Genomic DNA, 13,037 nt, shown 5'->3' on the forward strand with positions numbered 1-13,037 from the left:
GCACTCCAGTCTGGGAGACAGAGTGAGACTCCAACTCAAACAAACAAACAAAAAACGTGTGTGGAGCAAGACCTCGAGACTCCTGTGGCTTTCTCCCCTGAGTTGCATGTGGTGCTGCCGCTGTGATGGTGAGCACTCTGGCTTCCGGAAGAGAGACCCTGTGGACTCACAGATTCTCTGACTCACAGGTCGGAGGCGTCTTCCCTGTCCTCGGGCCGAGGCGGCAGGCTCCCGACCCCCACGCTTAGGGAGCTCGGCGGGGTCCAGAGAACTCACCATGACCTCACGACGCCGGCCGTGGGTGAGCACACACACGTGGCCCTTGCCTGCCCCCGCGTGCTCCGGTGCTTGGCTCAGCCTGTCCCCTCTCTCCAGGGGGCGCCGTGCTCGTGTCTCCGTCCAAGGTGAGACCCCCAGAGCAGAGGAAGAGAGCATCCTCTCAGGATTTTCCAGAACCGTCAAAGAGTGCCTGCACCAAGGTGAGTGCCTGTGTCCTGAGGGGAAAGGCGTCTTCTGGAGCTGTGATTACAGTTACGTGGAGTGAACGCGCCTTAGGCTTGGATTTTAGCGCTCGTGTGTGTTCCACCGCTTACCCGTTTTGGGTAGGGCAAGGGGCTTGACTGTTTTCTGCTGGAAGCACTGCACTCCTGCTGATGTACTTTCATGTTTGGTCAGCAGTGACTCCCGGGGAGAGTGGGAAAGCAGCTTCCAGTCGGGCGTGGACCCAAGTCCAGCTTCTGCAGGTGCTGGCAGCTGCAGAGACAACCAAGGGCAGTGATGGCCGTCTTCAGACATCCTGTCTTGTGGGGGAGAGGCAACGGGCGGGGTAACCAGGCAAAGTGCAGAGCCAAGTGGTGACGAGTCCCGGCGCTGAACAGGAGGTGACTGGGAAGTCCCTGTGGAGAGCAGCCCTTGGTGGATCTGGAGGGGGTGAGGGTCACCCTTGAGGGCATGTGGGAAGGCGTTCCAGGGGGCCAGCAGCACTGCGCGTCCCAGGAGTGAGCGGGCCTCTGCCTCGGAGGAGCTGGGAGGGCCGTGTGGCTGGGAGAGCACGGATGTGAGTCAGAGGTGGGGTCCGCACCATGCTATGGAGGGCTCGTATGACTCAGCAGGACACGGGGCTCTTTCCTGAACAGAGCAGGAGGCTGTCGGAAGGGCTGGAGTGACATCCATCAGCTCGAGTGTTTCCCAGGTCATTCTGGCTTCTATGTTGAGTAGACGGAGGGAGCAGGTGCAGGGCGTGAACCAGTGCGGAGTTGGCCGCCTTCTGGGAGTGCCGGGGGAGGAGTCCACTGCTGGAGTTCCGTGAGGCGTGTGCTGGACAGGACTGGGTAGGATGGAGAGGCAGGCGACTCAAGGCCTTCAAGGCCCGGGCCTAAGAGCGAGGATGGGGTTGTCCTCCCCCAGGCAGGAGGTGGATGAGGCAGGGCCTGTCAGGGAGCATCAGGGTCAAGGTTCTGCCTCGGACACATTTGATGAGAGAAGCCATTGGGCCACAGGAGACGTGCTGGGTGGGGTGATGGCTTAGAGAGCGGGGGGCGGGCTCCCGATGGTGTGGGGGACAGCGGTATGAGGTGTTGAGACGGGAGCTTATGGGGTGTCGACAGGGGAGGAGGTGGAGGCAGGCCTGAGCCCCAGGTTGGGAGGCTGGGAGTTGAGAACTGGCCCGCAAAGCAGGCTGCGGGGTGGCCAGTGAGGTGACAGACAGGAGGGTACGCGCGTGTCGGGGGCAGACGGGACACTGGGGGGTTGGAGAGAGGTGGGGATGGGCAGGAGGGTGTGGCTTCCTGCGGCGAGTGGGTGGGTGGGTGGGGCCGTGACGGGCAGCGAGACACGGGAGTTGAAGACCAGACGTGGTGTGTGAGGGTCCCTGGTAACCTGATTCCGGGTAGTTGTGGTGGGAGGTGGCCAAGAGCCTGGGTGAGGGACTTCCCGAGAAGAGGGCAGCAGGAACTGGGGACAGCCTAGGGACGTTCCTCAGGGCTTCCTGAGAGGAGGCGGAGCCAGCCCGGGAGGCCACGAGGTGCTGGGGGCTTGTGTGTTGGCGGGAGCTGAGTTGGGGGTGTGCTGTGGGAGGGACGTTCTGAGCAGGGGGCGGGCAGAGGGTCTGCTGGGCCCTGGCGGTCCTTGCTGTCCCCGAGGGTGGCGGTGCCACTGGAAAGCGCCCCAGCTGCTTCTCGGTGACGCTGCAGAGTCCCAGTGAGCGGAGTCGGGAGGACGCTGGGAGGGAACGGACATGGCAGGGTGCGGCAGAGGTGCAGGAGGGCTGGGAGCCGAGCTGGCTGGGGTTTGATCTGCCTCCAGGGAGGCAGTGAGGTGGCCAGGGGAACTGGCATGGCCAGCGTTGCTGGGGCAGGAGGGGCCCCGGTGGCGGGGTCGGGCCAGAGGAGCTCGGGGAACTGGGGACATGGAGTTGGGTTGGGGGGGTCAGAGGTGGTGGCTGTGGAGCGATGGCTCCCTGGTGGGGATCGGCTCTTCCCACGGGCCGTGGCCCAGCAGGCGGGCCGGCTGGGGGTGCCGGAGGATCCAGAGGTCCAGCGGGCTTTGCTGTTGGCTGTGCCTGAGCCCTAGAGCTCACAGTGGGAATTCCGGGGTTGGGGGACGGGTCAGGGTACCCACCCGCAGACCCCTGACGGGCATTGGGCCCAGCTCATGGAGGTGACTTGTTGGTCGACGTCCCCAGAGTGGCGGGAGACCCAGACAGTTCCCGTGCTCAAGTGAGACTGTGTGGCCCCAGGAGTCTGGCCGGCGCTGGTGAGCGTCGCATCTCAGGCATCTGCGTCTGTGGACCACTCTGCCCTCCCCAGCGTCCAGGCTGCGCCGGAGGCCGCGAGCGACCAGGCAGCCGTACTCATGCATCTGGCTTGGTGGCCCTGGTCCTCCTTTGTTGCTGGGTTCACATGTGTGGCCCTCGTGTACTGTGGAGTGAACAGAGTGACCTCAGTTGAGCAGTACTGTCCCCTAGTGTGTCAGTGCCAGGCTTGTGGCTGTGACGTTCAGTGATGAACTCCTCGAAGAGCTGCAGGTGTCAGACGGCATGCCTGGACGTGGCTGCTATGAATTTTCTGCCACCAGGGACTGCAGCAGGAGCTGATGTGGCCACTTCCCCTCCTCTGGGCCCCCTTGGCTCCCGGGGGCAGAGGGGTCGTTCCCCTCGTCCACACAGTTTTCCCCTTGAGCTTATAAAAGCATTCATAAGAGATGACAGTGTTACTACATATGGACTTAAAGTCCTGAGCCATCTGTGTCTCAGAACCGATGTGGAATCTCGTGTCAGCTGGATCCTCACGGAGCGTCTTCAGGTCTCAAGGCTATGTTCAGACTGAGTGTGCATAGCTCACTTCACTGTCCAGCAGATGTACCCACCCTGGGAGCTGTGCCTGTGGTGTGAGACGGACGTGTCACCGGACCTGTGTCTGCTGAGGACACTGGCCTCGTGCGTGTGCATGCCCACATGCATGCACACATAAAGTGGAAACTGATGGGGTCTCGGTGGAGGGGGATGGCTGCGTCTCGGCTGTTGGGAGGTGTCTGGGAAGCCACCAAAGCTCCTTCCAAGTGACCGAGCTGAGATGGAGAGGAAGGGGCAGCGCTGACCCGCCGCTGGGCTGGGGACAAGTGCAGCTGGGAGCCCAGGGAGAGAGGGAGCGTGGGGCTTCAGGACGCGGGACCAGCACTGCGGGTGGCAGGAGGACAGCGGTGCTGGGAACGTCCCTCACCCTCTCTGAGTGGTGACACGCCGTCAAGGCACTTTAAATCTGGGGTGTGGTGAGCAAGCTGTGCTTGCAGGCTCAGTCTGGCTGCTGGAAGGTGGAGGCTGTGGGCACCCCTCCAGGGCATGTGCAGGCAGGAGGCGGTGCTGGTGTGGTCGTGGGAAGGCGGACGAGGGGAGGATTGTGGAAGAGGGCCTGCCTGGGATGGGAGGAGAGATCCTGGGGGACTTTGAGGCCCGGTCATCCTGCAAGACCGCTAGGTGCCGTGCGCTGAGCAGGAAAACTGGCAGGGACCCGGGGAGTGTCAGGAGTGTGGTTCACGCCGTCCAACCTGAGGCTCAGTGGCGCCTACTGCCTGCCCGTCTCCAGGGTCTGGGGCTGGGGAGTCAGGAAGGCCTCCTGTATCGTGGGCTGACACGTCGTGGGGGCAGAGCACGCCAAAGCCAGTGACTCAGGGAGCAGTGCATGCTGGGGCCGAGTGGCAGTGCAGACGACCCCTAGGACTGGGTGAGGCAGCGCTTGCCTGAGTCGCTGGACAGGTCCCTACACAGACAGCGTCTTTGCTGAGACCTGACTCGAGATCTGGGGCACAGGTTGTTCAGGGGGCGGGCAGCGGCTGCGGTGTCGGAGTGAGAGGTGCCTGCCGACTTGAGAGCCGGGCAGGCCAGGCCCGGCCGAGAGGCAGGAGGCGAGGTTGGAGGGAGGCCCTCAGGGAGCCCGGGCATCCTCTGGCGGCACGGGATGCCCGTGGAGGGGCCAGTGCCGCGGAGCAGCCAGGACCTGACCGTGGTGTTGCGCGGCAGCCTGCTGTGGAGCACGGCCGTGTGCGGCGGTGGGCTGTGGGCCCCGTGGGCCTTGGGCTCAGAAGCACCTCGAGTCTTCACGCGAGGCCGGAGCTCATGTGCTGAAGGCGGGCGCGTCGCCGCTCTGCTCAGGTCTGCAGCAAGAGTGAGTGCCACTCGACAAGACCCCGGATCCTGGGCCATACATGTGGTTGGAGGAAAACATTCAGAGAACCGCTCCTCTTGGGGTTGTCCGTACTGTGCCAGGCAGTCGAATTTTCCAGGGGAAGCTGGTGGCTGGCTTGCGACTTCGCCGGGCCTTGGTTTAAAATGTCCTTTGGGCAGAACCACAGCCCCAGGATGTCTGCACAGGCAGTCTGCTCTCCTGTCGCAGAACGGCTCCTGCATTTAGAGAGCAGGGTCTTGATGTTGCCTTGATGGACTCTCGAGTGGCCAGTGAACGCGGACTTGGAGGAGGAGCCAGGAGGTGGGAGCTGGGTGTAAGTTTCCTGGGTCTGCATTCTTTGCAGAAGTCAAGTTGCCGGGCCTTCTAAGATGCTGATACGTTGTCACTGTGGAAGGCTGATACTGGCCAAGCTAGAAACGAGAGTATCTGATGGCACAGCTTCTGTTCAGAGCATCACTGTTACATCATGGAGGGATGGCGGCGTGTGTATGTGTGTGTGTGTGTGTGTGTGTGTGTGTGCGCGCGCGCACGCGAGCGTATTTGGTTATTTGTTTGTTATGCTATAGATGATATTTCATAATCAGTTTTTTCTTACTTAGTCTGTGTTGTAAGTACATTTCCATGTCATTAAATATAACGTATTTTTTTTTAGTGGAAACATGATATGATTTTCTGTGGAAACAATCTGTAGTTATGCCACAGTTTTAAAAAAACTAGATGCTTATTGTCAAAACCTGTTTTTATTGAGATTCCTGTTGTTATTTCTTAATCATTCTATTTTGAAAAAATGCTGTAAAGAAATCCTTTAGCTACATTTTTGTGGATAGTATTATTCTTTTGTGTAAAGACTCCCCGAGTGTTGTGGTGTGGTCAAAGAACACCCCACGTCAAGGCTTTGGCAACGTTCTGCCAGCCCACCTGAAAGGTGGCCATCCAGCAGCTGTCTGGTTGCTGGCTTGTCCACATCCTTGCCAGCCCTGGGTGTTATTGTTTGTTTTGAAACTAATTTTTCCAGTTTGGTAAGTAAAAAATCAGTATCTCCGTGCTTTATTTTATAATTATTTGATCATTAATGAGATCGGATACGTTTGCGGTTTATAATTTGTAAGGCATGAGAATTGCTCATTCATGTCCTTTTTCTGCTTTTTAATCAGGGTTAACTTTTTTTTACAACTACTGAAGAAGGCTGTAGCAATGAAAACCGCTCATGTCAATTGTGACGGTTGTGCCTGTCCCATGCTGGCCACTTTTCTCTCAGTCGCTCAGACCGTGCATGCATCTCGTTCCCCGTGGCCAAGTCTGAGTTCTCTCTCTCCACATGGGGCTGCCCATGTTCCCCAGCTCCTGCTATTGTGGTTGTACTTTTTACCTGTGGATGTCCGGCCTGCTTATGCAGAAATGAACACATGTGTCCTCCTTGTCATCCAGAAAGGAAGCCGGGCCCTAGCCCTGCTGACATCCCCCGCGGCAGGCGTGAAGACGGTCGACCCCCTGCCTCTGCGTGAGGACACGGAGGTGGACATCCACAGACCTGCTGGGGCGGCCCCTCCAGCTTCAGAGGGTTCTGAGCATCGAGTCGGCACCCCTGGGCCGTCACCCTCCCCCCTGGGTGCCCCGGCCTACTGGCACCCTGCCCGTCGAATCCAGGGCTCTCTGCGCGACCCGGAGTTCCAGCACAATGGTGATTATGCTGCTCTTAGCTCGTTGTCCACCCAGGTGTTTAGGTGCTCGCGTTTCCTCTGCATTAAAAGATCACGCTCTCTCGTTTTTTAGCTGTCGTGATAGATTTCTTCAAGTCGGAGGAATTCTCTTCAGGATGCTCAGTTGTCGTGTACCCTGTGGCGCGGGGTCTCGGCTCTTCCCCCCAGAGGGCGGGACCCTAAGAATGTCTCCAGACACTGCCCGTGTTGCCAGTGTCCACTCCCTTCAGAGATGACCCTGGTGTCCTGGAGGCCTCGCTCGCCTCTTTCTGGGGTGTTCTTGGTGACACGTCTGCTGCTGGTTTTATTCTGGGTCTTTCTTTGGTTCTTTGTGAGTCAGGGTCTCACTCTGTTGTCCCGGCTGGAGGGCAGTGGCACGAACATGGCCCACCACAGCCCTGAACCCCTGGACTCACATGGTCTTCCCGTCTCAGCCTCCCAAGTAGCTGGGATGATAGGTGCACACCTCCATGCCCAGATAATTTTTTGATTGCTTGTAGAGCTAGGTCTTGCTGTGTTGCCCAGCCCAGTCTCAAACTCCCAGGCTCGGGCGATCCTCCCGCCCCGGCCTCCCACAGTGCTGGGCTCCCAGGCATGCTGCTTTTGCACGCACCCGTGCTCGTCTCATGGGTGGGAGGTGTTGTCTTTGAAGAGGGGAAGGCGACTGCATTTTGAGGGCGGTACCTGTATCCGCCATCCACCCTGGCTGACCTTTGGCCACAGCAGCTCTGGGAAGCCTTCAGGGCGAGACCTCAGTCCCCCTTTTGGGAGAGGCAGCGGCCGTCCGTGCAGAGTTGAAGAGGCTCTGGCGTCTGTCTCGCAGGAAGATTTTCCACCAGTTTCCTGCCAAGCCTGCCAAGCGTGGGGCCTGGTGCTCCTGGCCTGGCTCCCCTGCCGGCCCAGTGCGTCCTCTGCTGGGCGGCGTCCTCGCTCGCACCCTTCCCTTCCTCCCACTCTCCAGACCTTTCCTGCTCCCACCTTTGTCCTGTGAGCGTGTCCCACTTTCATAAGTGTGTGTTGAGCCGGTTTCTCCAGTAGGAAGCCTCCCACATCTCTGAAGTCAGAGTAGATCAGTGCTGTCCTGAGCAGAACCCAGGAGGCCAGAGTCCTTGTTGACATACTTGCTAAAAAGCACGTTATAAGTCAACTGAGTAGCCCTTGTGTGGTCATTTCTCTCGAGACGTGAAATTAATTAGTAACATTTCTGACAGCCTACTTCTACTAAGGGCTTGGTATAATTAAGATAGGATGTTTGGTGGCTTTGAAGGCTAATTTCTTCTTTTTTTTTTAAGTAGGAAAAGCAAGGATGAACAATTTGCAGTTACCTGAGCGGGAGGCCTTTAACGACGAAGGTATTTCCAGTCTCGTGAGATGGAAGTTTGAACTCTGTTTTGCGAGTTTGTCAAAAAAGTGATATAATCTTACATCTGCTTAGCCCTGTAGCGTTTGCAAAGTACTCTCCAAATTCTAAAACTAGATCATCATACCCCATGAGGATGTGATGGGATCCCCATTTGCAAGTGGTACCCTAGGCCTGGCAAGTCCGTTCTGGGGCAAGTCCACACTGGGAGACCACATATCGTGCCACAGCTGGGTCAGACCTCTCTATCCCACCCAGTTGGGGCTCAGGGTTGTGGCTTAGCACTCATCCCCCGTTTGGCTTAAGTGCCTGTGTGTTTTTGTCAATTTTCAATTCTCAGAAAAATATAGGGTTAGGGGAAATGGATTTTTTTCTTCTGTGTGGTTTTCATTCTTACAGATTTATTTGCTTCTAATAGTGCCAGGAGAAATTTTGACTTGATGTGAACAGCTGAAATCTCTTTTTTTGAAATTTATCCTAAGAAATCTGGAATTACAAATTTATGCACTTTGAATGGAAAGTGAATTTGAATATAATACTTTATGTGTTCAATGTTCACATACTTCTTGTCATTATACATTCTAAGAAAAAAAATAAAGAATTAAAAAGACGTTCACATCTATGAAGGGTGACTCTCCCCTTAGCAAGTTCAGGGCTTTCTGCTGGAATTCAGGGAGTCAGAAACCAAGTTATTTTCTGAAATGCACATGCCAGGCAGCTTTGAATCCAGGTTTGCTTTCTACGAGTGAATAACCTTGTAGTAGATTTACTGACTCAGAATGAGGAATTTCAGCAACAGTGAAGGGTAGCATGTTAAAGTCACGTTGGTTCTGGGTCTGGGGAGGTTATTTTGGAAATGTGGATAGCATGTTAATGATGGTTGGGCGTCTCATTCATAAAAGGTTTAGAAAGACTTTTTGCTCAGAGCAGCTGCACTTTTTAAAGCAGGATGAAACAATATTAGCATAAATTGTTTTTAAGTGATCCTGAAATCACAGGCTATGTGTTCAGTTAATGACATGATGGCATGTCAGGAAGGAAATAATGCTCTTTGAAAACATTGAAATGTTTGATTTTGTGTGTGATGAACTTGGAAAACTATCATGTGCTATCATCAAAATGTTACCATCTTACATACGAGGTCCAACAGTGAGGTTTGCGAACCATCCTAGAAACAGGGCTCCGTTCCTCATTGCATGGTCACCTTCAAAGTCCTCCCCTTGGGAACCCATGCACCGATGCCAGCACCCAGTCCACCTGTCAAAGCAGTTTAGGAACTCTCTTTCTGAAATGGCCATTAGAGTTGTCATCTTATTACTCTTGATGTCCTGGATGTCATCAAAATGTCTACCTTTCAATACCTTTAGGTAAAGAAAAAGGTCTTTGGAGGCCAGACCCGGTGAGTAGGGAGGGTGCTCCAACAGTCGTTTGTGGACTGGCCGAAAACTCCCTCCCAGACAGGGCTGCGTGAGCTGGTGCCTTGTGATGCAAGAGCTCCTTCGGGACCAGTTTTGCACACGCCTTTCTCGTGCCAAGATTTTCAGTTAAGATTTTCCTAGCTGTTTTTCTATCGAAGTTTATTTGGTCTGCTATGCTTCTCACAGCCAGCCTACGATTTTGATGCACGATTCGACAAGCTTTTGCCATGTTTGTCAGTTCGGCTCGTTACTGGCCGTCCTGACCGCTCTTCATCAGCGAGGCTTTCTGTCCCCTCAGAAAAAGATTTAACCCACTTGTACATTGCTGCTTTCTTCATGGCCTTAGCCCCGTGAACTTGAAGTAACATGTCCTTGATTTCGCTTCCACTCTTGCCAAGTTTAACAAGACATTTCCTGTTTGTTCGTTGCTCTGATTCAAACTCGGACATTCTTGCACCGACAGCCCTGATAGCCATTCCAGAAGGAGAGTTCCAGAACTGCTTTGATGGGTGGACTGGGTGCTGGCATCGGTGCGTAGCTTCCCAAGTGGAGGACTCCAAGGTGATCATAGTGAGATTCAGCAGTGAGGTGTGGAGCACTTTTTCCTTTTTTTTTTTTTGAGTTGGAGTCTCACTCTGTCACCCAGACTGGAGTGCAGTGGCACACTCATGGGCACTGCAGCCTCAAGCTGCTGGACTCAGGTGATCCTTCCACCTCAGCCTTCCAAGGAGCTGGAAGCACAAATGTGCGCCACACGCCTGGCTGTTGTTTTTGGTTTATTGTAGAGACAAGCTCTCACCAAGCTGTCCCCACTGGTCTCGAACCCCTGAGCTCAGGCAATCCTCTCTCCTCCGCCTCCCAAAGTGCTGGGATGACAGGTGTTAGCCACTGTCCCGGCTGGAGCAATTTTTCTAGGGCGAGTTCACGAACTTATTTGCCTTCGAAGTAGCTGCATTGTCCTGCGGGGCCTCACATTGGCACACACAGCTCGCTGCTTATGTCTGCTCTTCTGTCGTGTGACATGTTTAGTGGAGGTAACCCTGGGGCTCTCTTGCAGACGAGGACAGGCTGTCCGAGATCTCCGCCCGCTCCGCAGCTTCCAGTCTCCGGGCTTTTCAGACTCTGGCGCGAGCGAAGAAGAGGAAGGAGGCTTTCTGGGGTCAGGCGTAGACTCAGCTGCGCTGCGTTCAGCAGGGAACCGTCGGCACAACTTCTCTGTGGCTTACCGTGTTCACATTTTTTGGAGTGCTGGAATTTTTTTCTGACCTTTGATTTTCATAGTCAATTCAGCTCATTTGTGTATTTTTAACACAGGCGTGTACAGACTTAACTTTTAAAGAATTCTCTCTGCATCTGTCCCAAAGTACAGAGACACGGATGATAGACTCTTCACATTGCCACTTCAGTGCTAGGTGTCCTGGATAGGATTCCGCCCCAGCAGGGAGGAGGATTCTGAGCCAATCAACTGAGCGCAGTGAGAACGGAGATGCTGGCGGGGGGGTCTGTGCCCCAAGGCTGGATACGCGTCTCCATGGTTGAGGGTGCCACGAAATGAAGTTGCTCCTCTAACCGTTGCTGTCGAGTGACTTTTTGCTTTAGCTCCTCTGTCTGTGGTTGTGGTGTTTTGTTAGTTAAGATTCTTATACTTTAAAAATACTAGCTGTATATACTTTTCCTATTTATGTAACAGAGTTTGCTGAAAGATATGTATATTTTTGATCTTTGTGTGTATTATTTGTATAAGGACTTTGGCTTACATTTGAATAATGTCTGAATTTTGAAAAATTGTTTGTATAATGGAGAATTAAAACTTTGTAGAATTAAAATTTTGAAATAAAAACTGATCAAGTGTGCTTGACTTCTCCAGAAAGTTATTATGTGGAACAAATAACATCTTTTGGAAGACTTCCACTCATAACAGCTGATCATAGTTGCACATCTTTTGCAATTGTCAGAATGCAGTGAAGCCAAGTCTACAATATTTTTGCACAAACGCAGAACAGATAAAGAGCTTCCAAGACTCTAAACTTCCACTTTAAAAATTGAGCTCAAACTTCTGACCACTTCTTCACTTACAGGGCGTGTTCTATTATCGTTCTGTTTATTTTGCAAATCGTGATAAATGTATGTGTTTAGACAGTAGGGGTTTCATAAGATGCGTGACATAAAATCTTGACAGTAATACATGGAGAGTACTGGAGATAAAATGCACAGAATATCTATGCTTGTTGGCTAGAAGACAAGCGACGGTCTGTTTAGAAGTGCTGAGTTGGCCAAAAGTGCTTTTGAAAATCACAGGTTCCCAGTGAGTTAGCTCGCTCAGGCCTTGCGATCCGGAGGTTGTGAAGGGCTGTGGGCATACCGGTGTCAGCCGCTTCCCAGACCTTTACACTAGTGCGTTCATGAAAAAGTCACTAAGGCACTAAGCGTGAAGATAAAAGTGTGGCATTAGTGTATGGCTGGATTTAAGTCACAGACAGGCTTCCGTATAAATGTGTACCGAGGCCTATTAGGTGTGAAATAAGTTTGGGACGTGTCTGTCTAGAGGCCGGCAGGTGCCATTGTTGTCGTCCTCAAAGGTTGGCTCGTCTGGCTGGTTAGGACTGCGTTTTCTGTGACTGACTGCTGATCTGTGGTCAGGAAAGCTAGCTTGCAGGGAATCGCGTGTGACAGCCTACACAACAGGCCAAAACCTGGATGCACCTGGTGGAGCGAATCACTCCATGGACTTGAGCCTTTGGGCGTGGGATGGACTGGGTGATGGCTGTCACGATCTCTGTCTCTGTGTGACAGCTGTGCTCTGCTGTGCATCACTGATGGCCTCTCTCTGGAAACCCCATCTGGTGCCCCGGGGAGGGCAGCGTTGAGGGGTCAGCACTGTCCCCACTCCTGGAAGAGCAGCTCAGAGGCCTTGCCTGTGGGGGTGGGCTGGTGGCCATGAGAATGCCTGGAGACTCCAAGTGTTCTGGAGCTGGGCGTGTCATTCCGTTCTTAATTAATTGTACAGTGAATGACAGTTGTTAGGAAATCCCAGCCTGATGAGTTTGGACAGATGTGTCCCCTGTGAGGCCGGCACCACGGTCATGCTCCATGCTGGCTCCCGTGCCCTGATGTCCCTCAAGTGGTCCCCAGGGCGATGCCTGCTTTCTGTCCATGTAAGTTAGCTTGGAAGAGTTGTATATGGACGGCCCGCTTCGATGCTGGCTTTCACTCGGTGTAGTATTTCGAGAGTCACCGTGCTTTGGTTTCCATTTAATCTGTTCTCTTATTGGTGGACTTTTGGGTTGCTTGCAGTTTGGGGTTATCACAAATAAAACTGTTTCTGGTATTTGTGTGTGTCTCTGTGTGGCCAGGCTTTCATCTGTCTTTGGCAATACCTGGGCAATTCAGTTTGTGTTCGCCCGTCATGCAGCTAACTTCTGCTTTGGGCATACGGTGTATTCCCCCTCAATACGGTGAACCTTGGTCTTTCCGGCTCAACTGCTGTCCCCTCCACCAGCCTGGGAGCCAGAATCACAATCGCCAGGAATGGGTCCTCTAAAAGGCGGTTCCTATCTGCCCCACTTTCCCCAGGGCTGCGCTTCTCCCCATGCCCCTGGTTGAGAACCCAGATCGGTGGCCATGCACACGTGAGGGCTTTGCATGTGATTGCTGATCTCTGGATCCCCACGGGCGTCCACACCACAAGTTTCCCCTTGAAGGATGACTTTGAGGATTAAGGGTGAATCCCATGATAGATGTCGTGGCACCTGGCACGAGGTGTTACCGTGAGATTTAACACGAATGTCATCTTTCACAGACGGGAAGGCAGACCTAGGCTAAAGAGCTGGCCCGGGCGCTCCAAGTTGGTGTATCCAACCTAGTCTTCTGACTTGAA

The 13,037-nt window shown here is 53.9% G+C and overlaps 1 protein-coding gene across 1 annotated transcript in view; it reads left to right on the top strand.

Annotated features, from left to right (window-relative positions):
• MDM1 (Mdm1 nuclear protein) overlaps positions 1–11,011 on the top strand; it is a 42,415-nt gene extending 31,404 nt beyond the window's left edge. The window contains exons 12-16 of the mRNA XM_021716852.1: positions 189–301; positions 376–479; positions 6,111–6,363; positions 7,675–7,734; positions 10,218–11,011. Coding sequence (XP_021572527.1) covers positions 189–301; positions 376–479; positions 6,111–6,363; positions 7,675–7,734; positions 10,218–10,330 — 643 coding nt within the window. The 3' untranslated portion in view covers positions 10,331–11,011. The remainder of the gene's footprint in view (positions 1–188; positions 302–375; positions 480–6,110; positions 6,364–7,674; positions 7,735–10,217) is intronic.
• The last annotated feature ends 2,026 nt before the right edge of the window (positions 11,012–13,037 follow it).

The sequence above is a fragment of the Carlito syrichta genome, unplaced genomic scaffold, assembly GCF_000164805.1.
Source record: "Carlito syrichta isolate Samal-C Ts95f unplaced genomic scaffold, Tarsius_syrichta-2.0.1 Scaffold309019, whole genome shotgun sequence".
NCBI classification, from domain to species: Eukaryota; Metazoa; Chordata; class Mammalia; order Primates; family Tarsiidae; genus Carlito; species Carlito syrichta.